We start from the raw sequence: 27,685 nt of genomic DNA, 5'->3' as shown, positions 1-27,685 counted from the left end.
TTTTTAAGTTCTTCCTCCTGACACTTATTATATGTTCAGGTGTTTCCAAAGAGCTCCAACTAACAGAACCAAATCCTGTGGGAAAAACAAATCAACTGCATATTTTCAGACTTCCTTTTACTCCCCTCTTCTGCTTTTGGAACAGCTAATCATTTCCACTTTGAAAAATGTCTTCACTGAGCCTCCATGATCTTACTTTCTCTTGGTTCCATTCCTACCAACAGACTTCTTCAGAGTTTTAATTGTTGCTTCTTTCTTATGTGCCTCATCTCCAAATATGGTAATCACCGAATTCTCAGTCTCAGGACTTTTTCATTTCTATCTAACTCCTTTCCTGTTGTTATCATTTAGTATCACATCTTCATTATCACCTGCTTGTTGAGGTTTCCACAGAAATATCTATCCTGGACCTACTTCCAAATCTATTTGGATGTCTATGAGCATCTTAAACTTAAAAAAAGACTAAAACCCCATTCCAGGGCAAGCATTCTGCTTTCTTTTTCTCTCTTTCCATAATCTTCCTGATATAAATGCACAGCTGGCTCTCCGTCTTCAGATCTCTAAATAAATGTCACCTCCAGGAGGCCTTCCCAGATTACCCTATATAAAATAAGATCATCCCCACTCTCTCATTCCTAGTTTTTACTCTTTATCCTTCTTACCTGGGTTTACATTTCTACAAAACACTTATTACCAACTGACATGTTATAAATGTATTTGCTAAAATGTATTTATATGTGTTTTTACCTAGGGACGCCTGGGTGGCTCAGTCGGTTTAGTGTCTGACTCTTGATTTTGGCTCAGGTCATGATCCCCGGATCATGGGATCAAGTCCCACATCGGGCTCTGTGCTAAGTGTGGAGCTGTTTGGCATTCTCTCTCTGTCTCTCTCTCTGTCTCTGTCTCTCTCTCTCTCCCTCTGCCCCTCTCCCCTGTTAGTGCGCGCGTTCTCTCTCTCTCTCTCTCCAAAATAAGAAATAATTTTAAACTTTTTGCCTGTTTTTTGCACCAAAAATGTAAGCTCCATGAGAGGTGAGGTCTTCCTCATTTCCTGCTCTATTATTAGTGTACAGAAATGTGCTTGAAAAAGAGTTGGAATTCAATATTTATCAAATTAGTAACTGAATTTGTAAATAAATTCTTCAATGGCACTATTTATCTGGTTACTACACTTTGCACTAATTTGGAATTGAAATGATAATTTTCAATAGTTGTATCAGAAAACTATTTTAGAGTCCCAGAAGTCCATTCTCTTAGCTCTAAGACTTGGAAAGATAACATAGTCCAACTTCTTGTTCTATACAGTGTATCTTAAAGAGAAAAAAGTTTTGACTAAGTCTACATGACGAATAAGAGGTGGAACCATTGTTAAACACTGGGTCCACGCCCCTCCAGTCAGTGTTCTCCAATCAAACCCTGACTCAGAGGTATTGCTTTTCCTTGGCTACCACAGCAATCCAATTCTTTTTGGTGTATTTTAAAAATAATTTTAATAGATATTACACAGATGTGGAAGCAAGGAAAAAACTGATTTTCTAAATAAAAGCATCACACATATAAAGCTTGAATATATAAAAAGGAAAACATTTCTGAATACCTAAATCTAAAACTCAATTTAACTTGAAAAATGCCCAGCTTAAAACAAAGCAACATCCTAGGACATTGAGAAACATAGATTTAAAATCCTATAACAAACACTTATATTTTCAGAGATGGAAAAAAATCCATGCAGGTAGGTTAGTGAGAAATAACATATAAATAGAGCAAAAAGCTTAGAAAAATAAAAAAAAGCAATCAAGATATTTCTTAATCCTGATGATACAGGCACAGTAGCAGAAGAAATAAATTGAGTCCAAAACACAGGATATGATCTATGATTTTAACCCATAAAGAAGTTTGAGTTCCCCAAGAGGCAATAAAACATAGCAGTTTAAATGTACTCCATTGCTTGGATTTGCACCTAACACTCTTTCTTGATAGGTATAAGAACTTAATTGTTAATACTTAGCTTCTACAGGCCTTAAATTGTTGATCTGTAAAATAGAATTGAATAATAACTATACTTTTTATGGGAATCAAATTAGATCATAAATATAAATGATTTACGTACTATGTGGCAGATATTTTATAGTTGGAAATATTGTACAATGGTATTAGGAAAATTTAACCAACTACAATATAAAATAAATTCTAAAAGCTTTTAAAGATAATGTTTGTGAAAATAATGTAAAATTTACCAAAATCATGCGTGTGGTTGATCATTTGCAGTGTCTAACACTTGGGGTACTTTATAAAACATGAAAGTCTTCCATTTATCAGCTCTATCAATTCTCTCTACTACATGACTTGAAACTTCCTCCCAAGTATTTCTACAATGGTAACCATGAACAGCCTAGTTTGTTTTCCAAAACAATGCCAATTTCAGCAGATGAAAATGTACCTGCCTGAAAACATTCATTTTGCCATGAAGATTTAAGAAAGACTGTAACCCACTTTGTTGATTGTCTAAAGGTCCTGAATGAGCGTAGAGTGAACAAGAAGGTTGGTAGATGACATCAGGGAGGTATCAAGGACAGACTGTACAAAGCCAAGCTCCTACTGTTGCATTGATCACACCTGACGCTAAGTTCCAAGGAGTCATAGCTGTGCTACATGTAAACCCTTGGGAACAAGTCACAATTACACACCTACACCAGCCATTCCCTTTTGAGCTCCATCACTGCCAGATGGATATTATGGTCGATATATCTTTTGACAAGTCACATTTTTTTTAATGTTTATTTATTTTTGAGAGAGAGAAATAAACTGGACGTGACAGCGGGAGAGGCAGAGAGAGAGGGAGGCACAGAATCTGAAGCTGGCTCCAGGCTCTGAGCTATCAGCACAGAGCATGACATGGGGCTCGAACTCACGGACTGTGAGATCATGACCGGAGCCGACGTCAGATGCTTAATCGACTGAGCCACCCAGCTGCCCATTGACAAGTCACATTTAATGCGGCTCCAACTCCTTCATACACCCACTTCTTTTAATCTTAAGTCAAGTATTCACTGAGTGCCTACCACGTGCCAGCCACTGGACTAGACGCTGTAGAAACATTCTCTGTTCTCATGGAGTTCACACACTAGTGTGGGGAATGGATGAGAAGAAAATAATAAGTGAACAACTCCTTTAATAAGAACTACAAAGAAGAGAGAGCATAAAATATGTCATAATGCCATATACTTGTTGACTTATAATGGATTTTAATTATGCTGCCAGTAATCCAAACAGCATTATCTTCAACAAGCGAAAAATCCTTTGAGGCAATCACCGAAACTTAGGTAGAATGAAATACAGCTACCAATTCACTCTAAGCACGACTATTGGTTTATTCCTGCAATACAAAGTGTGTGTGTGTGTGTGTGTGTGTGTGTGTGTGTGTGTGTGTGTGTGTGTGTTGGGAAGAGGTGGGAAGGGATGAGAAGCTAAGGGATGGGCAGCAGAAAAAAAGGAGAAAGGAAAGAAGGGAAAGTAAAAAGAGCTAAAATTCTTACATCAATTAATGTCATTTTGCTCAATCTTTCAGACTTCCTATTTTCTACACTGGTACAACTGGCCTATCTGAGTAATTAGTGGCCATGTGAATACTAATACATAGACAAGACTTAAGTTTCCCATCATATATTTACCCCTTCCCTCTAGTTTAACTATTTAAAAATGTACTCTCTAGTGTTTGTTCTAGAACATATTTTTAAGATTTTATTTTTAGGGTTAAAAGATACAACTCTTCCTCCACAATTACATGTTCATATATCCTTTTTCTTACATTTTCTCCCAGTTACCTACCACATATGAAAGTAAAAGATTTAAAAGAGAAGCAATGAAATGGCCCAATATAAATACTTCCCTGACTCAGGGACCATTTTTGAAGTTGAAATTCTTGGGTCATTCCTTCCTGACTTAGATTAAATGCCCACATCTTATTTCTACCACTTCCAAAGTGCCAGGGGGAAAAAAATAAAGTTATCTTCTCTTAGAAAATCCTTCTTTCCAAGATTAGGGTGCTCTCAAAAGAGCTGCATGTGCTAAAATAAAGTCATCTTCCCCACCTCCGATCAATACTTCTCAATTATGAATGTGAACATACACTTGAAAATTCCCACCTGGACACAACCCTTACCTGCATCTCTTGACAAAAGGAAGCCAATGGCCCAAAGAGAATCTGACATTGCTCATCAGCAGTGTAGGTCATCCCTGGCAACTTGGAGGGAACCATCACGGAATTGACACTCTGGGGATTTGTCTGTAGCAAGCAGCTACTGGCCTTTGACCTGGCAATACGCAGATATGTGTAAAATTTTGAATTTAATGTAAAAACTTGTTATAATTAGCATAGCAACAGGAAACATTTTTAGAATGTTAAAAATATGTTCTTACTTTTATTTATAAGTTCTTCTACTGAATACTCATAGAAATCACTCCATATGTGAGAATCGTTTATGTACAACTATGTAAGATAATCCTAATAATAATAATAATAATAATAATAATAATATTGAACATGATGATTTTTTGGTTTATTAAGGTCTTTCATACGGATTGACTCAGCTAATCTACATAACACTGTGAGGTGGTTATGACTTTGCATATTTATAAGATTAAGAAGCTCAGACTCAGAGAGTAACCTGACCAAAAGTAATGCGTGAAGGTAAGAAATGAATTATGTTCGAGGACTTAAAGAAAATACGGAAGGCATTGTCAAGTGAGTATTTGTACATATTTTTGTACTTGACATTGTAATACAACTTCCATTTATGAGATGACATTTAATTTTATCATGGTTCTGATTCTTGTGAAGGCAGCCATACAAAATCATACATGTTCCTTGGGAACATTGAAGGGTGACTGTTGCAGAGAGGTGGTATGTTCCAATATTACATGTTCTATGTACCGGTCTCTACACTATCATGACTGAACGTACTGCATACATTTCACACCAGAGTTATGGTAATGTAATAAACAGTATATTTTAGGGGATTTTAATAGTCATTTAATAGAAAAAATAGGCTTGCCAATTTAAACGGTATGGAAAAATGAATAAAATTTATCTGTATCGTGAATTTAACTAGCTCAATGTTCCTATATTTCTTAGTGAGACTTTTGGATACTTTAAGCATCTCTCACTCACTAACTGCTTTGTGTATCTCATACCGTTTCTGCTTGTTCATTTATTTACCAAAGAGATAAGTAAAGAACAAGGGATTTAAAATGAAAATTTGAACAATACTAATATTTTTCACTTCTTTTTCCAACCAGACATAAACTGTTCCCTCTGTTGAAGGTGGGAAAGAAGAGAATGAGAACTATTATAATGGTGAAAATGATGTATTAATGAAAAAAATCCACAGCTTAGAAGTATCATAATGGAAGAGTGGAGCTTTTGTTAAAGAGGTTCTTTGTGATAACAGATGTGCTGAGTGATGAACAATGAGAATATTTTCCACTGGGAAATTTCAAAGAGGTAAGGAAACACTGATAGATAATTTTCCAACCTTACAAATCATCTTGCTTGTTCTTTTATTAGAAAATGTGGACACTAAGAAGCAGATGGGTTAAATAATATGTTCCAATTCACACTCTCCGAGTCAGTGGAAGGGCCAGCATTAGAACTGAGTGCCTTGATCCCTAATCGGGTGTCCTTTCCACTCTACTGTGCCACCTTCCCTGGTTGGTAGAGGAAGCAGGCACATGTAAACATTGACAATGCAACAATAGTAAATGACCTCAGTACCTTAGAAATCTTTCCAAATCTTCCTTGCTACATCGGGACCATGACACATCACCAAGATTTTGTCCTTTAATCCATTCACCAGACATGATATGAAGACCATCAGCACATGATGGGTGGTCATTGTCATGATTAATGCCCATGCTGATTCAGAATATAATTAAAATAAAAAATTACATTAGGTAAGTATATCTTAACGATTTATAAAGGCAATTAAATAACAGATAAATACTGAAACTAATGGGAGATAAATTAGTTTTAAAAATCAAAATAAAATCAGATATCAGATTGATTTTTTTTGAAATTTTGTTATCTAGATTAAAGATAAATATTTTTACTGAGGGAAACATATTTCCCAATGAATCTAGCAAATAACATGTTTAGTCATCTATTTTCAAAAAGGTCTGTAGATAAAATTTTCAGAGTTGTATGTATGAAACATATAGAAATAGAAAGTTTCTATTCAACCACATTAAATTCTTGTTCTTGCCTGGAGATCCTTTACTCATCGCTTTTAACAAATCTGAAACCACATTAAAACTATTATTTTCCCCATCTGCTTCATTAGACTTTCTTCTTCCATTCATCATTAAACACAAACTATCCCTGGGAAACCTTCACATTTCTGGCCATCTTTACTTCTTCTAGTGAATCTTGAATCTATTGCTTCAAGCTGAAACTCTTTAAAAAGCTGACTTACCTCCAAATGGGTGTACTAGAAGAATATTAAATTCAATATGTCTAGAAACTGCCCTCATTATTTTCTCTTTCAAGCCTTGATTTATTCCTGTACTGTCTCTTTTATGCATTCACTAGCCACCCAGTCTGCCAAATCAAGAATCTTCAGGTCTTTTATCCTTTGTCTCAGATCACCACCCAGGCTATTTGGTTTTATTAAGTGTCAGAGGGCAAGTTCTGCCAGTGCTACTTCCTAAATATTTGTCTCAACTGTCACTTCCTTTCAGTTCCTTTGTTACTATTACAAAGGATTATTAAGTATTTAGTCTCAATAATTATTATGTCATTATTGCGTTCTGCGCCTCTAATCTTTACCAACATTCTCCCTGTTTCTCCTCCTGCTGTGCCCCAGGGAAGTCTATTTAAAACACAATCTGCCTCCCTGTTACCTATATGGCACTTTCAGCTCTTCAACATCGTACAAAGTCTCTTTATTTTCTTCCAGGTCCTTTATGGCATTTTCTATTCAGCGAATGATTTCTAGTTTCCCCAACAGTATGCGGTTTCTTATTCTTTCACAATTAATTGTTATTTAGAATTTTTTTGTGTGTCATGCACCATACAAAGGTGTTATAAGCCTGAATTAAATGATTCAATGATGTAGGTACTAGTATAATCCAAGTCTGCTGATGAGAATGAACTTTCCCAAGGTTATACAGTGAGAAGGTGGAAAGTGGGGCTGTCTGAACTGAGCAGGCTGGCTCAGGAATCATGTGACTGACCATTACCTATTTGGCATCTGTGAATTCCATTCCCTCTCCTGCCCTGCCCAAAGTGCCTATCCTTCGATGTCTTCGCCTGGATAAATTCTACTTAATCTTCGAGATTACTGTCGATGACCTTCATGAGGTTTTCTTTCATTAACTTCATCTCACGTATGTGTACTCTCTGTCCTACCGCAGGATTCTGTGAACCATATTGTTATCGCACTGGCAACAACGCATTATGCATTTTTACTTCTGGCTAATGCTGCAACTTCTTGAGGGTAGGAACTGGCTCATCTGTCTGAACTGCTGGCATACTGGAATCATATTCTATAAACCATACATAAACACTGAATCAAGTCACCACGGAGAATCACTTCTGTTTCAGGAAAACCTTCATATAATCTCTACCGAATTCTCATAGTGAAGGTTAATACTGAAAAAATTGGAAGAGGAGAAATGTGTTTTTCTCCAGGCTGAGTATGAAATGATGGCAGGATAGTCAAGTGTTCCCTTTAAAATCTAGATGATAAAATAGTCTTTCATAATAAAAATAGCAAATAACAAGAATATCTACACTATATTTAAAATGCTATAAAAAGAATTGTTATAGAGGCTGCTAAGGGAAATCACAACTAGACTACCTATGTTTTCTCAAATCAAAATAAAAAATATCAAGGCCAACTATTTTTTCACTGAGATAAATTAAAACTTTGAATTAAAATTGTTATATTTAACATGTTTTTGGAAGGAGAAAATGATATGGACGGAATAAGTAATTTATGAGTTAAGAATAATGAGTTAAGAATTCACTCCATTTGCTAACTTAGAAGACTAATAAAACCGAAAATACATTATTGAATATCATTTTCCATACTTCAGTGTCAGAAAAATTCAGCTCCATGTTGAACCATATTTTTCTTTCCTATTCTAATTAATGTCTTTAAATAGGTTCTGTATCAACACATATTAATAGGATGATGGACAGAGAATAGGAAGATAAATGTTTTTCATACTTCGACGATAGGGAGGAAAAGTAAGAGATGATGTGGAGTCATTATGGACCAGTTTAGTTGCCAGGAGGTAGGGTGAAAGATGTTGAAGTTGAAAGAGATTTGAGTTCTGTGTCTCCCTCCCCCTAATTCATGGGACTAGATACAAGTAAGTAATAATATTTAGAAATAAATGCTTTCTTTTTAAAAAAATTTTTTTTAACGTTTATTTATTTTTGAGACAGAGAGAGACAGAGCATGAACGGAGGAGGGTCAGAGAGAGGGAGACACAGAATCCAAAACAGGCTCCAGGCTCTGAACTGTCAGCGCAGAGCCTGACATTGGGCTGGAACTCATGGACTGCGAGATCATGACCTGATCCGAAGTCAGCCGCTTAACCGACTGAGCCATCCAGGCGCCCCATTTTCTTAACTGATTGCTAGGAAAATCTTATGAGGATGATGTAAAATGCCTGACCCAATGGCTAGAATATAGTAGCAACCCATAATTATTCTTTTTATTGGGGCAATACAACTGAGATATCTTATTCTTCTAACTTGTCAAATAGCACAAAGAGATAAAAACATCATTATACGTAATTTGTTGTCTTTGTGAACTTTGGTGAAAGTTGTGGACTTTAAGGAAAACCAAGTAAAGAATAATGGCAAGAATTTACTTTGCTTGGATGTTAACTAATTAAAATAAGAAACTGCAAATAAAGCAGAATCTCACAAATTGCTTAAAACCCCTTAATGTGTTTCTAACAGTACAGTCCTGAGGCAGCCCTTGCCAGGATCACTGTCTCACCTCCACCAGGGAGGGATTCTGGCCACAGCACACGTTGCCGGGTGACCCTGTTTTATCAACAGCCACTTGCCGCATGGAACACACTCAACTCTTCCATCTGTGGTGGTACTGTCTTTCAAAGCATACACAAATGCTATTATTCCTGAAAGGCAACTGGTCTTTTTCAGAAACAATAAAACTTCTTAAATAATGTGTCCATTTGAGAGAAGAGGTTTTGCTTCCAAGAGTTAGCAATTTGGACATTTTCCCAAAGTGGTGTAATGTGATTTTCCAAATTGGGAAGATTACAACCTCTCATCCAGATGATCCTTTTGGGATCTTGATTCTCATGTAAGAAATTAGCTACAGCCATGGAGAGATCTAGTGATTCAACCATTGTTTACCATTAGTTAAATTTTCCTAAAGCTGTTTAACTTGTAACAGAAAAGATTACCATTAAAGAAAAAAATTGGGACAGGGCCTTTTTTTTTTTTTTTAACCACATATCTGGAAATATCAGGAAACACTGCTTAGTTCCAATTCTACAGATTTGAAAGAAAACAAATAATTGTGAACCTTTGTACCAGTCACTGTAATAATCATTTCCAATGATGATATCACTTAATCCTCACAATATCTCCATTATGTGTCTATTATTATGACTATTCTGTAGATGCAGAAGGTGCTGAGGTTAATTGGGGAGATGGGACTCAGACCCAGGCAATCTGATGGTCAGAAAGATCTCCAAACAACCAACTATAGTGCATCTCTTTCTGAATCAAAACTCTACATTAATGCATATAATCTTTTTTGTTTTATGAATAATTTTAAATGTCTCCTGTTAGCAGAAATGCACCTCTACGTATACAGTTCTAAAACAAAGTCGTGTGCATTGTATGGAGAACATTCTTGAAGTAAGACATTAGCAACACCTCTCCTCATACTTCTGCAACTGAGCTACATTTTAATAATCTCAGTTTAAATTCATTTTGACAAAGAGCCTAGGGCAAATAAACTCTCTACTAACATTGTACATGGTTGTCAAGTCAACTGAAAAAATATTTTTATCTTATAAAACTTCTCAACTTGTTTAAAAGTCACTGCCAGGAAGTTTTGTGATATCCTGCGGAAAGCTGGAGAAACATTTGGATTTTGAAGATGGTCCCTTTTGATGTTTAAAGAGTTAGAGAAGAGAACATTTATGAATTCACTCACATTTTTTGCATAATTTGGAAAGGGTCAGATTTGTAAACAGTAATTCTTTAGAAGACTAAATTTTTTGTGCTCCATATATTAAATATTTCACCATGATGTATTATTTCCCACTAGAAGTTCTATATTATATAGAAAATTTTATTTGAAAAAAGAAACAAACTGTCCTAATGTCTAAGTGGAAGTATATTTCCACAAAATAACAATTTCCTACAATTCCGTGGCTACATCTTATTTGGAGTAACTTAGCGGCTGTGTGCTCACGGTGGGGGGGGGGAGTACAAAGTATTTTTATTACTTTTTATATTTTGAATAATTTTAATTATTTAACTGTCAGTTGTCACAAAACAGCGAAATATGTACTTCTATTGGAAGTCCAAAGACCGTGTAAAGGCAGACAGCAACAATGTCAAAAATGTTCTAAAAAGTAGAGGTACAGGGGCGCCTGGGTGGCTCAGTCGGTTAAGCGTCCGACTTCGGCTCAGGTCACGATCTCGTGGTTCGTGAGTTCGAGCCCCGCGTCGGGCTCTGTGCTGACAGCTCAGAGCCTGGGGCCTGTTTCAGATTCTGTGTCTCCCCCTCTCTCTCTGACCCTCCCCCCATTCATGCTCTCTCTCTGTCTCAAAAGTAAATAAACGTTTAAAAAAAAAAAGTAGAGGTACAAAAACAGGGATTACTTTTGACCTTGCTGTGCATATGAGGTAGCTTCATCTAGCAAATGAACAAACACTTGGGAACGCAGTATTTGCTGCATGCTGCACTGAGCTGGGGTCATAAAAATGAGCAAGATTCAGTTCCTACCCTCAAGGAGTTTATTCTCTCCTGGGGTTAGGACACACTATCCTTGCCTTAGGAAGCTAACGCATGCCTGGACCCTGTTAGCTCTGTATTCCTTAAAGCTTCACTCTTATGTGGATCCTGAGAAACTTAACAGGAACCCATGGGGGAGGGGAAGGAAAAAAAAAAAAAGAGGTTAGAGTGGGAGAGAGCCAAAGCATAGGAGACTGTTAAAAACTGAGAACAAACTGAGGGTTGATGGGGGGTGGGAGGGAGGGGAGGGTGGGTGATGGGTATTGAGGAGGGCACCTTTTGGGATGAGCACTGGGTGTTGTATGGAAACCAATTTGTCAATAAATTTCATATATATAAAAAAAAATAAAAAAAAAGAACTAAAAAAAAAAAAATAAAAAAAATAATAAAAAATAAATAAAGCTCTCCTACCCCTCCCTCCCTTTCCACAGCTAGTTATACCAATGAAGACCAGTGCTGATCCTCTTGAATTCTGGACTCTTGTCATGTCTGCCTGACTGACCTTGTGCCCCTTAACTCTTTGCTTTATTAAACCATGCTTTAATGAATTTAGTTTGTTATGAATACATTAATACAAAAACCTAGTTGCCTAGGCAAAATATTTTAATATTCCTTGGCAACCAGGGACACTGAAAATATGAATAATGAACTATGTGCATCAGAAACCTAGGGATGTTGGGGCACCTGGGAGGCTCAGTCGGTTGGGCATCCGACTTCGGCTCAGGTCATGATCTCATCACGGTTTGTGGGTTCAAGCCCTGCGTCGGGCTCTGGGCTGACAGCTCAGAGCCTGGAGCCTCTTTTCGATTCTGTGTCTCCCTCTCTCTCTGCTCCTCCCCCACTCATGCTGTCTGTCTCTGTCTCAAAAATAAATAAAACATTAAAAAATTTAAAAAGAAACCTAGGGATGCTGATGTTGGGTTAGTTAAAATGCAGAATCCTGTATCCTGCCTCAACTGATTGAACAAGACTATTTAGAGATAAGGCCTAAGAAACTTTATTTCAAGTCATTTTCTAGATGATTCTTACTCAAAATTCTAAAAAGTACTGACCTATATGACAAAAATCCAAGATTTTTATCTTATTTTTCAAATAATCTGTAAACTCACTTCAATCTAATTTTCATAGGAACACTTAATTCCAGCCTATCATTTTGTATAATTCTCTCCTATCAGAATGCTTTCCCCAGATTGTCTATAATTACAAATGCAACCCCCATTTTAAGACCATCTCCCTGCATAAAAGACTCTTCAATAAATTCTAGCATATATTTTCCATGGTTCTTAACTTCTGTGGCTTTCAAATATACGGCATGTATACATATCAGAACTACCTTCTATTTTTAGTGAATTTAGCACCATCTAGAATTTAAGTGTTTGAAGAACATATTTTAATTCCTTGATATATTTAGTTCAATACCTTATTAAATAAATGTCTACAGACCTAGCCACTGATACAGTATCAGAGAAGCAACTAAATATTCTGCAAATGTGACAGCAAGTTGAAACTAATATGACTTCTACTGATTTAGGGAAACCCGTAAGCCTGAAAGATCTGTAGGTGATCTGTTCGAGAAAAGCTGCTTGCCTGACTCTGGACCACACATTTGCCAAGATACATTAGAGAAATACAAACAGAAAGCCAATTCCTGTAAGACCACTCATTAGCTGGGTGATTTTTTCCCTCTTCCACCTACTCACTCTGACATCCAAACCTATGTTTGGAGAGAACCTGGGTGTGTGGGAATGCTGCCACATCTATACTGGCTAAAGTCCCATTATGATTATTAACTTGGACAAACTACTTATTACTCTAACTGGTATCATTGTCTAAATAAAGTATCAAATACAAAAGCTGTGTCAGTGGTCTATAAGGGTCTCCATAATATGTTCACTTCCTGCCAATCCGGTAAGAATTCTAAAGGATATGAAATCACTCCTTGAATGAACAGAGGGATGTATGACCCATGGAAGCTGAAAATCTCCTTTGTACATTAAAGCATTCATAAAAATAAATATACCACTACTGATTATTATTATTATTCATTCACTCTGTATTATGTGTTAACCACTGTGCCATGCAATTAAAGCATGAACAATCCAACAGTGAACCTTGAAAGGCAAACTTATCCAAATTGTAGGGATGAAGAAAATTAGTACAGACACATTGACTTGCCTAAAGTTTATTCAGTGAGTACCTGGCACGACAAGAATTCCAGCCCCAGTCCCCTTCTCTAATAAGTTTTCCCTATCACCTGCCCACTGAGTAGTTTCTAACCTTAACCAAGGCATGTGTACCACAGGAAGATACTTGTGACTTTTGCTGTAGGGAATCCTAGAGGGTAGAATGTGGTTAAAGAGAACAACGTGGTTACATGTGGCCATTACCAATTTGAGTTGGTCAAAGAGTATTAATTACAGAATAATTAAGTTTGAACATTTTAAGGAACAATGCATTTCTAGAGGTAAGAGTATATTTGTTTTTTGTCTACTATAGCAATCTGTTATTACTTCCTGTTTCCTGGTCTAACAGTCTTAGATTACGATGTAATGCCTTTATCTTCATTTCTCGTTTACTTTTTATTGTTTGCCTACTGTCCCTTTGGCATAGATCCTCTTTCTTATAGTAGACATATTGATGCACATCAATGTAGAATGAAAAGCAAACATCTTATTCCCTTTCAAAAGGAACTCCTCTTGCAAATTAAGAGAGAGAGAGATCAGCCAAATTTATGTTTGACAGGATGCCTCCTGGGGCATATGCTAGCTTCTTATTGAATTAGAAGAATTTTAGATTAAATAATCCTACCACTAAACTGCTGGATTTGGCCCTTCCAAGTCTATGACTTCAGGACTTGTATGAAATAGCAGGATAGGCCTGTAACCAGACTTCAAGATAGACTTCATCATAATTAATACATAACCACTCCATTTCCACATAATTTATTTTATATATAAATACAAAATATTAGGTACCAAAAACCATTTTGCAATATTTGTATTTGCATAGTTATAAAACTACCTTTTTTTTTTTTTTTTTTGCTCAGTGAAGGCAACTGCATTCCTTGACCCAAACTAATTCCTCTCTTCTACTTCTTGAACTCAACTATCCTCTATTGTAAAGCTCAAGATGACTGACGAAGAGATGAGTATTTGTACAACAAATGCTTACGCATTCAAACAAATATTCAAGTGCCTATAATGCCCAATGCACTCAACTTTGTGCTGTGGGAGAAAAAAATGTATTACACAGTAATTCTATTTTCATAGAGACTGCTGTTCAGTAGGGTATGTGTGTAGGGGGTAGAAATATCAGTACAAATCAGTATATATTAGAAATTAAGGGATATTTACAATAAACACTGCAAGGAAATTAAAAAATATATTTCCAGGGGCGCCTGGGTGGCGCAGTCGGTTAAGCGTCCGACTTCAGCCAGGTCACGATCTCGCGGTCCGTGAGTTCGAGCCCCACGTCAGGCTCTGGGCTGATGGCTCAGAGCCTGGAGCCTGTTTCCGATTCTGTGTCTCCCTCTCTCTCTGCCCCTCCCCCGTTCATGCTCTGTCTCTCTCTGTCCCAAAAATAGATAAACGTTGAAAAAAAAATATATTTCCAAAAAGTGATAACACTTGTCTTGACCATTAATGGATAAAGAAAATTGGAAGATCTACACATCAGTAGGACTGGGAGTTGAAATAAGAAAAAAAACATTAGTAAAGACAAAGTTTGAACATTATGGATCATTTGCCTTCATGAGATGGAGAAGTGGACTATCATGTGAGAAAGGTAGAGGGGACCACTGTAAAAGTCATGAATCCAAGGCTAAGTCCACTCATCAGGTAGGAAAGGACAATACAGATTTCTGAACTAATGAGTGAGACACACCAGAAAGGTAAAGTGCTAAGGCAAAAAGACCAGGGAAGCAGGTGTTGCAGTGGTCCAAGCCTGGGAAGAATAACAATAGAAATAATGGACAGATGGGAAAGCTCTTTCCCAAGAAAACCTAGTAAAATGTGGCAACTGCTTATGAGAGGAATTAAGGGGAGAGAGGGTTAAAGATGTTTCAGATGTCTCAGATGAAGAACTGTCAGCAGTACTGATGCCAATAACAGAAAAGCGGATGTCTGAAGAAGTGGGTTTATAACCTGGTCCTACTCCTGGTTCTATTCCAGGCACAATTTCCAGCAAAGTATGTAAGCAAACGTCACTGATTTCAAAGGCTTGTTAGTTCACAAGACATCTGCATTCTTGGTACTCTGGCAATACTTAAAACTTTAGCAGGTGCCCCACATATTTATTGCCTTCAAGGAGCTAACTTTGCATATTTATTGCCTCATTAGGCTCTTAGTACTGAAGAAACTCCTGAATTGCCAACTTAGTGGAAAAGCCATGCCTCTACGCCAAAGTTTAGAAATATATATTCGTCTTTTCGCCTGGTTCAACAAGTGAAACAAAAACCAAAACCACATAAGCATTTTCTGGCCATATCAAAAAATGTTCTATGTTTTTACAATGACATGATTTATAATTTCCCCTAACGTATGTAATTTTATCCACTTGACATCTCTACAAAGAAGCCAATCTAATTACCATGTGAAAGTCTTAATCAGTAAATAAGCTATTAATGTTTAAAGCAGTTTCTTTCAACTTATAAAAATACTGAACTCTGCTAGAGCTTTCTAATTTTCTTGGCACAGTTACAAGGAGAAGTTATCACAAATGTGCTAAAGTCCAAATTACAAAATTGTGCCATACACCAGTTTCAAGACAAAGAATTTTGTCCACAACTTTATGCCCACTGTATTATTTCAAGAATATAACATACCTGAAATGGGCTTTTTCTACAATTGGGAAAAGGAAGTACTGAGCCATCAGACGCTAATGGGCAAAAAATAAGTATTATTTTATTAATGTAAAACAGTGACCATTTTCAAGTCTTTCTGATTATTTTTATTGGCTGCATATTTTTTAGGTAAGGGGCCTAACTTCAGCTAGTCAGAAAAAGGTGAGATGTTCAACCATTCTAGGAAGCAAAGAAACATGAATACAAATGAAATTAGAATTTAAAATGTGTTATACTCAAAGCTGGCAAAGGAGCTGAACCTCTGAGTCTGCTAAATTTGGAAAACGATCGCCACATGGCCCCCAAAATAGTGTTCCACTTTATACTCCTCTCCAAAATGTATAACAATATCTATTCCCCCCCCCCACATTCCAACACTGTACACTCACTTACACTGTTAAAATATCATCTAACATCTATTCATTGAGCACATCTGAACGGTGTTAGACAATGTTAAATACAATGTTAAATAACAAAAGCAACAAAAAAGAACAAAACAAAACTAGCCCCTGTACCGAGGGACCACACTTGAATTAGACATGCAGAGATCACATAATGATACATATAATGTAAACCTACAATTGTGAAAAAATTAGGAATGAAAACTACAGACAGCCTATAAGAACATGTGTCAAGGGACTTAACCTATCCATAGAATACTTTTCTGAAGAAATGATCTGAGAGAAGAATAAGCAAAAATAGGGAAGAAGGCAGGAAGAATTTTCCTGCCAAGGGAAGGGAATGGTCCTTACAATGGGAGTAAATGTGGATTCACCTGTACAGATTTATGTAATCTGATGGGTGAAAGTAGAATTGCTTTGTGGTCTGAAGTGTCATTCTATCAATAATGCTAAGTTTTTGTTTTTGTTTTTTAATAAAAGCCATGCATAGACCTCCATGAGCTGTGTGGTACCATTTTTTTTTTAACAGGGCTTTCATCATTTCTTGTATTGATTTGTAAGAGCTCTTTTTATATTAAGGAAAACATCACTTTCTCAGATACGTTGCAAATACTTTCACTGATTGCGATTTATCTTCTATTGTATTTTTTTCCTTTGCAAGGATACTTGTTAATTTTATGTGACTTTTCCGTAAATACTTCTAGATTTCATATCTAGAATTATACACATTCCCTATTAAAAGATGAAAAAATAAAAAAAAGCCAACCAAAAAATGTCAATGTCCACAATCATTTTGGTGTGTTATGATGTCATAAATATGGTACAGAATCAGATTCCTGTTATGTTATTGAATGATTCATTTCTTTCCACAGACCGTAGGTTCAGCTTTTATTATATGGCACATTTATAAATCTTTTCCTAATTATAGGTTTAATTTTTTTTTACTCTGTTCCATTGACTTACTTCCTTCTTCAAGCACCAGCACAAACTGCTTTATCTACTATGAAATATATTAATATCTGATAGAATTCACCCTCTCCTCTCCTGTTAGTTTTTAAATATCTTATATTGATTTTTCCACATGGAGTCTATAACCAGTATGTCTAATTAAAAAAGAAAAAAAAAAGGAAAGCAAATACTACTGGCATTTTGGGAAGGTCACATTAAATTTATATAGAGATAATTATCATTTTATAATATTCACTGTTCCTATCCCAAACCAGAAAATGTCTTTACATTTACTTAAACCACTTTTATGACTCTCTGTGTGGATATAAATTCTTCTTTTTATAAGTCTTGTACATTCCTTTGTAAGTATTTGTTAGGTATTTTATCTTTTATATTTTATCTTTTGCTATATTCAATATAAATGGATTTTTTCTTTCTTTATAGTGACCAAGTGGCTGCTGTTTATGTACTGAAAAGCAAAAATTGTTATATAATTTTGTAAGCCCCCCCCCCTCAAATTCTCTTATTGTTCTAATAGAGTTTTTTTTTTTTTTAGTAGGTTGTCTTGAGTTTTCCAATTATACAAATAATGTTCATTTTGGCATTCCTTTCTAGTTTTATTTTTGTTTTAATATTATGAAATATTTTCATGAAAACAACTATGTAAAATATATAATCTTTTTTTTCTTAATGTTTATTTATCTGAGAGAGAGAGAGAGCATGCACACACACACACACACACACACACAAGTTGGGGAGGGGCAGAAAGAGAGAGAAAGAGAAAGAGTGGGGGGAGATAGAGAGGAAGAGGAAGAGGGAGAGGGAGAGGGAGAGGGAGAGGGAGAGGGAGAGAGAATCCCAAACAGTCTACATGTTTAGGGCAGAGACTGATATAGGGCTCGATCTCACAACTGTGAGATCATGACCAGAGCAGAAATCAAGAGTGAGACACTTAACTGACTGAGCCATCCAGGAGTTCCAGAAATTAAAAAAGCTTAACAATCAGATAAGTTCTAAGATCTATGTCAGATGTCTCTATTAGGTCTTATGTTTCTGTCTTCAAAAGAGGGCACAGAGTATGTGCTGCTTTAGAAATAATTTCAACCCTAACGTCCTAAAGATAGTCTCATATATTTTCTCTTAAAAGCCTTGTCTGTGATATATCAGTCTTTATTTTATGCAGAATTGATTTTTAGAAATAATCTGAAGGTATTCAGTTTCATTTTTATACATGCGGTAAGCCAAGTGCATTATCATATTTTTCCGAAAAGTCAACTTTCTATACTGATCTGCCAACACCTTGCTCACATATCAGGTTTTCCTCTAGGCATGGACTTATTTATTACTCCAGATTTTGTTCTATCAGACCATATTTGTCCATATTTTCACAAATGTTTAAATGTCTTAGCTATTCTGGTTTCAAAATTGGTCTTGATTTCTGTTAGGGAAAGGTTCTTACATTAGTCTCCCTCTCATCCTCCTCTATCTTCGTCTTTTCCTTCTCCAAGAAAGTTTGTACTTATATACAAATGTTGAAAATATTTGCCAACATCCATATAGAAGCTGTGGTGGTCTATTTGTTGGAATTTCCATGAATCTATAAATCATTTACAACAGAACTGACATCTGAAGAGAATAAATTTATCCACAAATGTGGTATATTTTCACTGACACAGGTTTCACTCAATAAATTTTAATAGGGGTATATAATTCCTAAGTACTCTGTGTTTTCAATTGCTACAGTAAATAGTATCATTTTTTAATGACATTTTGTATTTTTGTGTTGACAGCTGTTTTTTTGTCTATCTTATATTTAATAATCTTACTACATTCATGAATTAATTCCATACTTTACTTCTACATAACATCATAATTTTATATAGGGAATCACATCATTTGCAAATTAAAATAGCTATCTTTTTTCCATTCCCATCTCTACAGCTTTATTTTATTTTTCTGCCAAGGTTCACTTGTTGGTGTCTCCAGTATATACACAGAAGCAGATGTGAGATTCTTGTGATTTTCTTAATTTGTAGAAATGTTTCTAATATTTCACCATTAAGAATAATGTTTCCCATTGATTTTGGTGAATATACATCAGTAAGCTTTGTCTTAGTGTTTTTCTTTTAATTGTGCATCTCTTGAAATAATATAGTTTCTACCTTTAAGCTATTAACATGGGCATTAAGATTCTTAAATGATAAATGACCTTTCCTATCCTGATATAAAGCCAACTTTATTCCCTTATATTACCTTTCTTTGTTTACATAGTGCTACTTTATTTTGAAAATGTTTTCTGGGGCACCTGGGTGGTTCAGTCGGTAAAGAAGCTGACCCTGACTCCTGAATTTGGCTCAGGTCATCATCTCAAGGTTTGTGGGTTAGAGTCCCACACGTGGTTCCATGCTGACAGGGTTGGAGCTTGCTTGGGATTCTCTCTCTCTCTCTCTTTCCATTGCTTTCTGCCCCTCTCTGACTTGTACTCTCTCTCTCTCTCTCAGAGTAAATAAACCAAAAAAAAAAAAAAAAAAAAAAAGGAAATTTTTTCATCATTCTCAGATAAGAAAGTACTACAACTTTTATTCCTCATAACTGTCCCTTATTGATTTTTATGTTACATTAATACTAGCTCAAATAATGAGTTGCAGGGTGTTCCTTTATTTTCTAGAAAAATTAGATTAATATTAGCATTATCTATTCATAGAACCTTTTTCTGTGTCTGAACTTGTGTTTTCTTTGGGATGATTCTAAAGCGCTGATACAATTTTTTAAAATGGTTATAGAGCTTTATGTTCTTCTATTATATTTTCTTAGAATTTTCCCATTTCATCTGTTTTTATCATAACAGTATTCAGTCTATTTTCTTAGTATCTTTTTATTTTTTTATTTTATTTTTTTTTAATTTTTTTTTTCAACGTTTATTTATTTTTGGGACAGAGAGAGACAGAGCATGAGCGGGCGAGGGGCAGAGAGAGAGGGAGACACAGAATCGGAAACAGGCTCCAGGCTCTGAGCCATCAGCCCAGAGCCCGACGCGGGGCTCGAACTCACGGACCGTGAGATCGTGACCTGGCTGAAGTCGGACGCTTAACCGACTGCGCCACCCAGGCGCCCCTCTTAGTATCTTTTTAATACTTTCAGTATCTGTTATACTGCCTTTGCTAATTTCTAATACTGTTGAATTATGCCTTTTTTCCTTAATCAATTTTATATTTGCCAATTTTATTCGTATTTTCAGAGATCTAATTTTGACTTCATTATTCACTTTCATTGCATTTTCCTATTTTATTAGTTTCTACTCTTTGTGGTTTCTTTCTTCTAATATCTCTTACTTTGTTGTTATGCTTCTAACCTCTTAATATGAAAATTTAGGTCATTAATTTCATCATTTAATTTTTATATATGTGTTTAAAGTTACTCATTTTCCTCTAATTGCTCCTTATCTGCAATGCTACAAACTTGCAAAATAGTATATTTGTTATTGTTTAAGTCTGAGAGTATTCTGGTTTTCCTAATGATTTCTTCTCTGATCAATGAGTTTTTCCAGAGTATGCTTATAAATTTCTATTATGTATTTATTAAGTTTGTTTTTGCTATTGGTTGTTTAACTTAATCGTATTGTGATAAGAAAAATTCATCTGTAAATTAATTTTAGGGAATTTGTTTAGACTTGAAGAATAAAATAATATATGGTCATTCTTCATAAATATCTGTATTTTGAAAGAGTACGTATTCTTTATTACTCGGCTGCAGGTTTCATATCTGCCCAGTAGACCAACGTTTTTAGTTGTTCAAATCTTTTCTCTTCTATAGAGATCTTTCTATTCAGTTTCTATACAGAAAGCAGTGTTAAAACCTCCTACTATGATCGTGGCTATTTATCTGTTTTGTTAATGTTTCTATTTATGCTCTGAAGCTTTGTAATTAGAATATGTTAGATGCTGATAGATTTTCTTTTCATTCCATGTCCTGAAGCAAACTACTTGCCATAAGCCAGCTGGAAATACACATTGCTTTATAAGGGACTCTGAAGCTTTGACTTCCACTCCCCAGAGTGCATTCAACCCTGAACAACTCCATCCAGTACCAAGATTAAGCACCCAGTGAATGAGAAATTCTAGCTCTTTTATATGGAAAGATGCCTTCTACCTCTAATATGTGGAAGTTTCTCCTTCTGGCTCTTTATCTTGGCTACTTATATAAAAAAAAATTCTCCTTTTGGGATTTTTAAGCATTTGATATGGGGATAGGAGACCTCAATGTCTTTTCAAATTCCATTCAAGAAGAATCTTTTTTTTAATAAAATATCTTTTAATGTTTGTTTTTGAGAGAGAGAGAGAGAGAGAGAGAGAGAGAATGAACACGAGCGGGGGAGGGGCAGAGAGAGAGAGAGGGAGACAGAATCTGAAGCAGGCTCCAAGCTCTGAGGTGTCAACACAGAGCCTGACATGGGACTCGAACCCAGGAACCAAAAGATCGTGACCTGAGCCAAACTCAGTGCTTAACTGACTGAGCCACCCAGGCAACCCCCATTCAATACAAATCTTAATGTGATTCCTAATGTGAATTTTTAATGTGAAAAGAAACACCAATATATTACTTAGATATAACAATGAAGTTCCTTAAGAAGAATATTATTTTTCATTTCTGTGAGACAATTAGTACATTTGTATATTCAGCTCTTCTGCAGAGCATAGGAAGTCATAGAGACTTCACTTTTAGAAATAACTAATTTATCTTCATTTAACAAATACATTTTTGAGTACATACTATGTGCCAAGTATGAAAGTAGTATTCTTCTAGATGCTGAGAATACAATAGTGAACTAAGGAGTTAAGAATTCACTGTACACATACAGATAGATAGATAGATAGATAGATAGATAAATGTGGTTGTGTCTACACTTTTAAGAAATATTAACAGAAAGGCCTCAATGAGAAGGTGGTACTTGAACAAATATCTAAAGAAGAAAGGCAAAGGTTTGAAGTAGGTGTTTTGAGTTTTAGAAAAGAGGCTGATGTATCTGGAGCCATGTTGATAAGGAGGGGAACGGTAGGGAAGGAGGCTAGACCTGGTAGGGCCTACTGGGCCAATGTAAGGGCTGGGGATTTTACCAGTGAGATAGGAAGCTACTGGAAGTCTATGCAAAAAAACTGGATAATTTGCTTTGCTGTGAAGGAGTCTTCCTGGCTCTGAGTTGAAACAGGTTGTGAGTGACAAGGGCTGGTAAAGTAAGATCATTTAGGAGGTTACTTTAATATTCCACATGAGAGATGATGGTGGTTTGGTCCAGAGTGGCAAGAGTAGAATTAGTGAGATGTAAAGAGAATGTGGATATGTCCTGAAGGCAGAGTCAAGAGCTGATGGATTGAATGTGGAGAGTGAGAAACGGAGAGAGCTCAAAGATAATTTCATTGTGTTTAGCTGAGCAACTAGAAGAATGGAGCTTCCAATTACTGTGCCAGGAAGACCTCAGGGGAGAGCCACTTTTGGGTTGCGGGGAGTCATTTCTGTATGTGCATGGAATAAAGGCTCACTCCATGTGGCCTTGGCTATATTTACCAGTCCACCACATTGTTTTTATAAAACTTTACCTGATTCCTTGTTAAAAGTTTCAGACAATATTTAAAAACATTCTAAACAATTTGTGCAGCAGCATCTTTCCTCTAACACATTTTCATTGACATTCTTTGCATAAGAATATTTTACTAAGAAAATTACTATATTAAAGCATTCACTGATTTAATACATATATATTGAACGCTTGATATGTCCCAAACACTATCAAATGCATTAGGAATCCCATGACAACAAAAAACTGGCACAGTTCATTACCTCTTGGAGCTTACACCCTGTGAATAGATGAATGAATGGACATTTATAGAGATAGTGCCATGAAGTATTTAATGGAGAGACTGACCTACACAGAACACATGCTGTAGGAAATGATTACTGATATGTCCTATGAATTATGATCAGGATGAGAGAATTCGTGAAATGGGAGTATTCCAGGCAGAGGGGGTAACATGTGCCAATGCACTTCAGTGTGAAGGGGCATAACACATGAGAAACCCTAAAAACTCTAATGGGGCTGCAAGTGTGCTAACAATAAAAGGGTACATAGTATGAAGTATGGCTGAAGAGATAAGGTAGGAACAGATTACACAGGGCTAGCCCAGAAGCAATGTGAGTAAAGGTAAGGTAATTAGAAGTATCCTTCAGCATCTGGGGTATAGCACAGTAATTAACAACATGAACTCTGGATTCGGATAGCTTGACTCTGAACATCCGCTCAGGCACTGTGGCTGTGTGAGCTTTGGCAATCATTCTCTCTAAAATACATCTAATATGATTACCTTCCTTCTTCAGGTGGGAGCAGAAGTCTTTGGTCTCAATGAGCTAAGTCAGGGTAGTTCTGCTGTCCAAGAAATCTCCAGATTTAGCAAGGTTAGAAAAAAACTCACAGGATTATGTTACTAACAATTACCTTGAAAACGATTATTTCTCTGGTAATTTACATACTTTACAATCTCTAAGAGCTGGGCATAAATTTTAGTAAAAGCTTATCCAATATAAGAGGCTACTTTACTTCAAGTTGGAAGGAGTGAATTATTTGTGGCCATAAAGAAAAAAAGGATTTGATACGTATATACGGTATATATTTCTATTTTTTTGTTATATAAATTATAAATGCATTATATATGATACATATTATATATTTATATTATTGTTATAATGTCTATATGTATTATACTTAGCAAAACTATCTACAATGCCACTAAATATTTGTGTCAGAAAAACATGTATTATTGGCAGTGGATCATGTCACAGAATTTATGGCTAAAAATATTTCATAAATATACAAGAACAGAGATATACAATTCAATTGCAGACCACCTTTCAGGCTAAAAAGAAAAATATTGGGCTCTCTACCAACTCAAACATGACCTCCATGCAGCACTAACTTAGAGTGTTATGTGGCAGGGTCACTCAGAGTGTGGTCCGTGCCCTGGCTGCCATTGGTGAACTCCTTTTTACCGATCTGTACCTAGATAAGCAGCTGGCACTACAATATAAATTGGCTACAGCACTAAGCACACAGTTGAGTTCAATTGACTGTTTTTCTCTTTTCTTTTCTTTTTCATTTCTTTTTTCTTTCTTTTCATTTCATTTCAGTTCACTTCTTTTTCATTTCAAGACTTTTTCAATGAAGCAAGCAATGTGCTCTATTCTGGCATAGCTCTTTACATCATCAGGGACCACATTTTGAACGGTAAGATAATTTATTGAGCAGTTAATGAACAATCAAATTTAATGGAGAGAACTTTACTACATACACTAAAATAAAGTCTAGGTGGCCTTCTAAAAGTAAAAAAGAGTGAGGGAGAAGACTTGAGAGAGAGAGAAGAAAATATAAAACAAATAGACAAAAATGTATTTTTTTAAATTTTAGAATGAGGTGTCATTTCTAACTACAAAAAGCTACAGAAGAAATAATTTAAAAAATAACGTTTGACTACTAAGAACATTTTTGGTTCAAAAACATTAAAAAACAAGATTAAATTAATAGAACTAGAGAAATATTAACAACATATGTGATGAAAAAAGAATGCTTTTAATATCAAAAGAACTCCTGAAATATTAATCTCTATCAGCTTCAGTTTCCTCAACTGTAAAAAAGACAATAATCACAAAATATAGCTCCAGATTTTTATGAGATTGGATTATAGAGGAGTACACAGTATTTAGTACAATGCCTGCTAATAAAAGAAGACATTATTATTTTTTTAGAAAGCCTTTAGCCATCTAAGTATGATATCTTAAGGCTTAAAAATATTGTGCAATTGTGAAGTACAAAGTTACTGCAACACGTTTGGGTGGTCCAAAACTCGCACACAGAAAAGACAGGTGTGGTTCTCGCCCAGATCCTGGGAGGTAACCTATAAGCATCTGGCACATCCATCCATCCTCCCTCCCTTCCTTTTTATTTTTATTTTAGAGAGAAAGAGAGAGAGCAAAGTCGGGGAGAGGGGTAGAGGAGAGAGAGGGAATCTTAAGCAGGCTCTACACTCAGCATGGAGCTTGACACAGGGCTCCATCACACGACCTGAGCTGAAATCAAGAGTCAAACATTCACTTGACTGAGCCAACCAGGAGCCCCTGTAATATCTCTTCTGATAAGAATATCTTCGCTTACCCGGGGACTCCAGGACAAGTCAGATAGCTTATAACAATATGATTTTGGGGTAGGACATGACTAGCTGGACCTCTGGAAAGGATGGAAGTGGAAGGTGTGCTTTGTAGGTGGTCAGCTGTGCCTCCATGACCAACATTACCACCCAGTAAAATCCCTGGATACCAAAGCTCAGGTTAGTTTCTAGGGTTGGGCAGTACTTTGAGCGTGTTTTCACACATTATTGTTTAGAGAATTAACACACAGTTAGTTCTGCACAACTCACCTGGGAGAAGACAACGTAAAGCTTCTGCCAGGTGTTCCCTAGACCCGGCCCAGATGCCTGCTCCTTTGCTGACTTTAATCCATATCCTGTTACTGTAATAAACTGTCAGTATGAGTAAAATAGCTTTACTGAGTTTTCTGAGTCCTTCTAACAAATCATTGAACCTGAGGGTGGTCTTGGGGACACTCCCCAAACACAGTAATCTAAGTACAATTTATATATCCATAATAAAGTCTGGCTGAAATAAAGTAAAATTTCTTACTTTAACAAGTTGTTGTATATAAAATATAGTGTATATGTGTATACATATGCACCCAACAAACTGCCAAATTCATGAACAACTTCCTAAGGTATTTTTTATTTATAAAAATAAAGTTTTAGCCTTTATGACAATAAATTTATGAAGATCCCATTTGTATTTCATAAATATAAATACACTTAGTACCAATAAAAACATTCTATGGTTGACATTTTTGGTTATAAGAAAAAAATCACATGCCTGACCTATTGTTTAGAAAGGAAAATAACTGTGAAAAGGAATCATAAAACATTGGAATAAATCATTTATTTCCCCTTTCTTGCTATGGACACTAATCTATACTTCTATATATAATTACATACAAGATTTTTTTAATTGGAAATTTCCTAAAGGAAAATTCAATACATTTTTACATTTAAGATTCATTCCCCTTTTGAAATAGTAAAAGAGGATTTTTGGTTCTCTTCAATTACTCAAGGGTACTTCAATTACCCTTAAGACTTGGCTTTTATTTCTTGGTGCCCCTTACTGACTTTTCTAGCCATACGTGGGGTTTCTCTGGGAAATTCTAGAAACCAAATTCAGATAAAAAACATAAACACACTCATCCCAAATCAGTTTAGAAAGATTTCATGTGTAATTATAAAGTCATTCTTGAATTGACAAGTTTGAATGGACTCACTCTGCCATTCTAAAGTTGTGGGTTGCAAAATTATACGATCCATTTTCTGTCTAAGAAAATATACTGGAAAACATAATCCTCTCCCAAAAAACAAAAGAAAGAAATTCAAAAAGAAAAAAGAAGAATTTAACAGTTTCACTTAAGTAGTTGACTTAATTATATCCCTAACAAAAAAAGCTCTGTTGATTTGTGTGTGTGGACACATCAGATCCATAGACATAATTATCTAACATTTGGAAAACTTTGCTTATTCAAGAGGCTATGCGTATATGAATTTTGTTTTATTTTTCTTTCTTCTTCCTACATTTTCCTTTCATTGTGCTTTATATCTTATACTGGATGATGATGATATAATTTATACAGATGACCTCTCTCCTGTTTGTTCCTTTGTGTGTCCTTTGTTAAAGACACCACTACTCTTCACTGTTAATGTATCTCACTTTATAGCATTAAGAAAACTGGGGCGCCTGGCTGGCTCAGTCGGTTAAGCTGACTTTGGTTCAGGTCATGATCTCGTGGTTCGTGGGTTTGAGCCCCCGTCAGACTCTGTGCTGACAGCTCAGAGCCTGGAGCCTGCTTCCAATTCTGTATATCCTTCTCTCTGTCCCTCCCCCACTCACTCTCTGTCTCTGTCTCTCAAAATAATAAATATTTAAAAAAATTAAGAAGGGAAATACCAGCCCCCACTTTTGAGACAAATACTGCTTACAAGTAAAGAGGATTTTTAGTAACTAAATAGTTCAACATATATCATATGTCCTGGTCTTAATTCATCAAGCATTACCCATACCTTTGGCACATCTCTATTGATTTTGGGTACAGCTCTATAAAAGGCAAATAAAATAATATTTTACTACCATTTTAGCCATTCCAACCTGAGTTCCTGGTCATAAACCAATGTTTCTACTACATAAAGCTCAAGTGGCCTTTCCTTAAACTATATCATTTAGTTTTTTAAGTAGAAATTCTTGACCAAACCTTTGCATGTTAATAAAGTAACCTGCGTGGTGGTTGGTTCCTTTAATCTGTGTTCTTCGTACATTTTAGAATACATCAGAGATTTAAAAAATATTTTACATATTCT

General features: G+C 35.7%; 1 protein-coding gene across 1 annotated transcript in view; it reads right to left on the bottom strand.

Annotated features, from left to right (window-relative positions):
• The window catches only part of ADAMTS19 (ADAM metallopeptidase with thrombospondin type 1 motif 19), a 231,323-nt gene that overhangs the window by 106,391 nt on the left and 97,247 nt on the right, over positions 1 to 27,685 (bottom strand). Inside the window, 2 exon segments of the mRNA XM_030317935.1 lie at positions 4,163 to 4,313; positions 5,774 to 5,914. Of these exon segments, the coding sequence (XP_030173795.1) occupies positions 4,163 to 4,313; positions 5,774 to 5,914 (292 nt within the window).

This window comes from Lynx canadensis, chromosome A1 (assembly GCF_007474595.2).
Source record: "Lynx canadensis isolate LIC74 chromosome A1, mLynCan4.pri.v2, whole genome shotgun sequence".
Taxonomy (NCBI): Eukaryota; Metazoa; Chordata; class Mammalia; order Carnivora; family Felidae; genus Lynx; species Lynx canadensis.
This window is presented reverse-complemented; position numbering and strand designations above follow the sequence as displayed.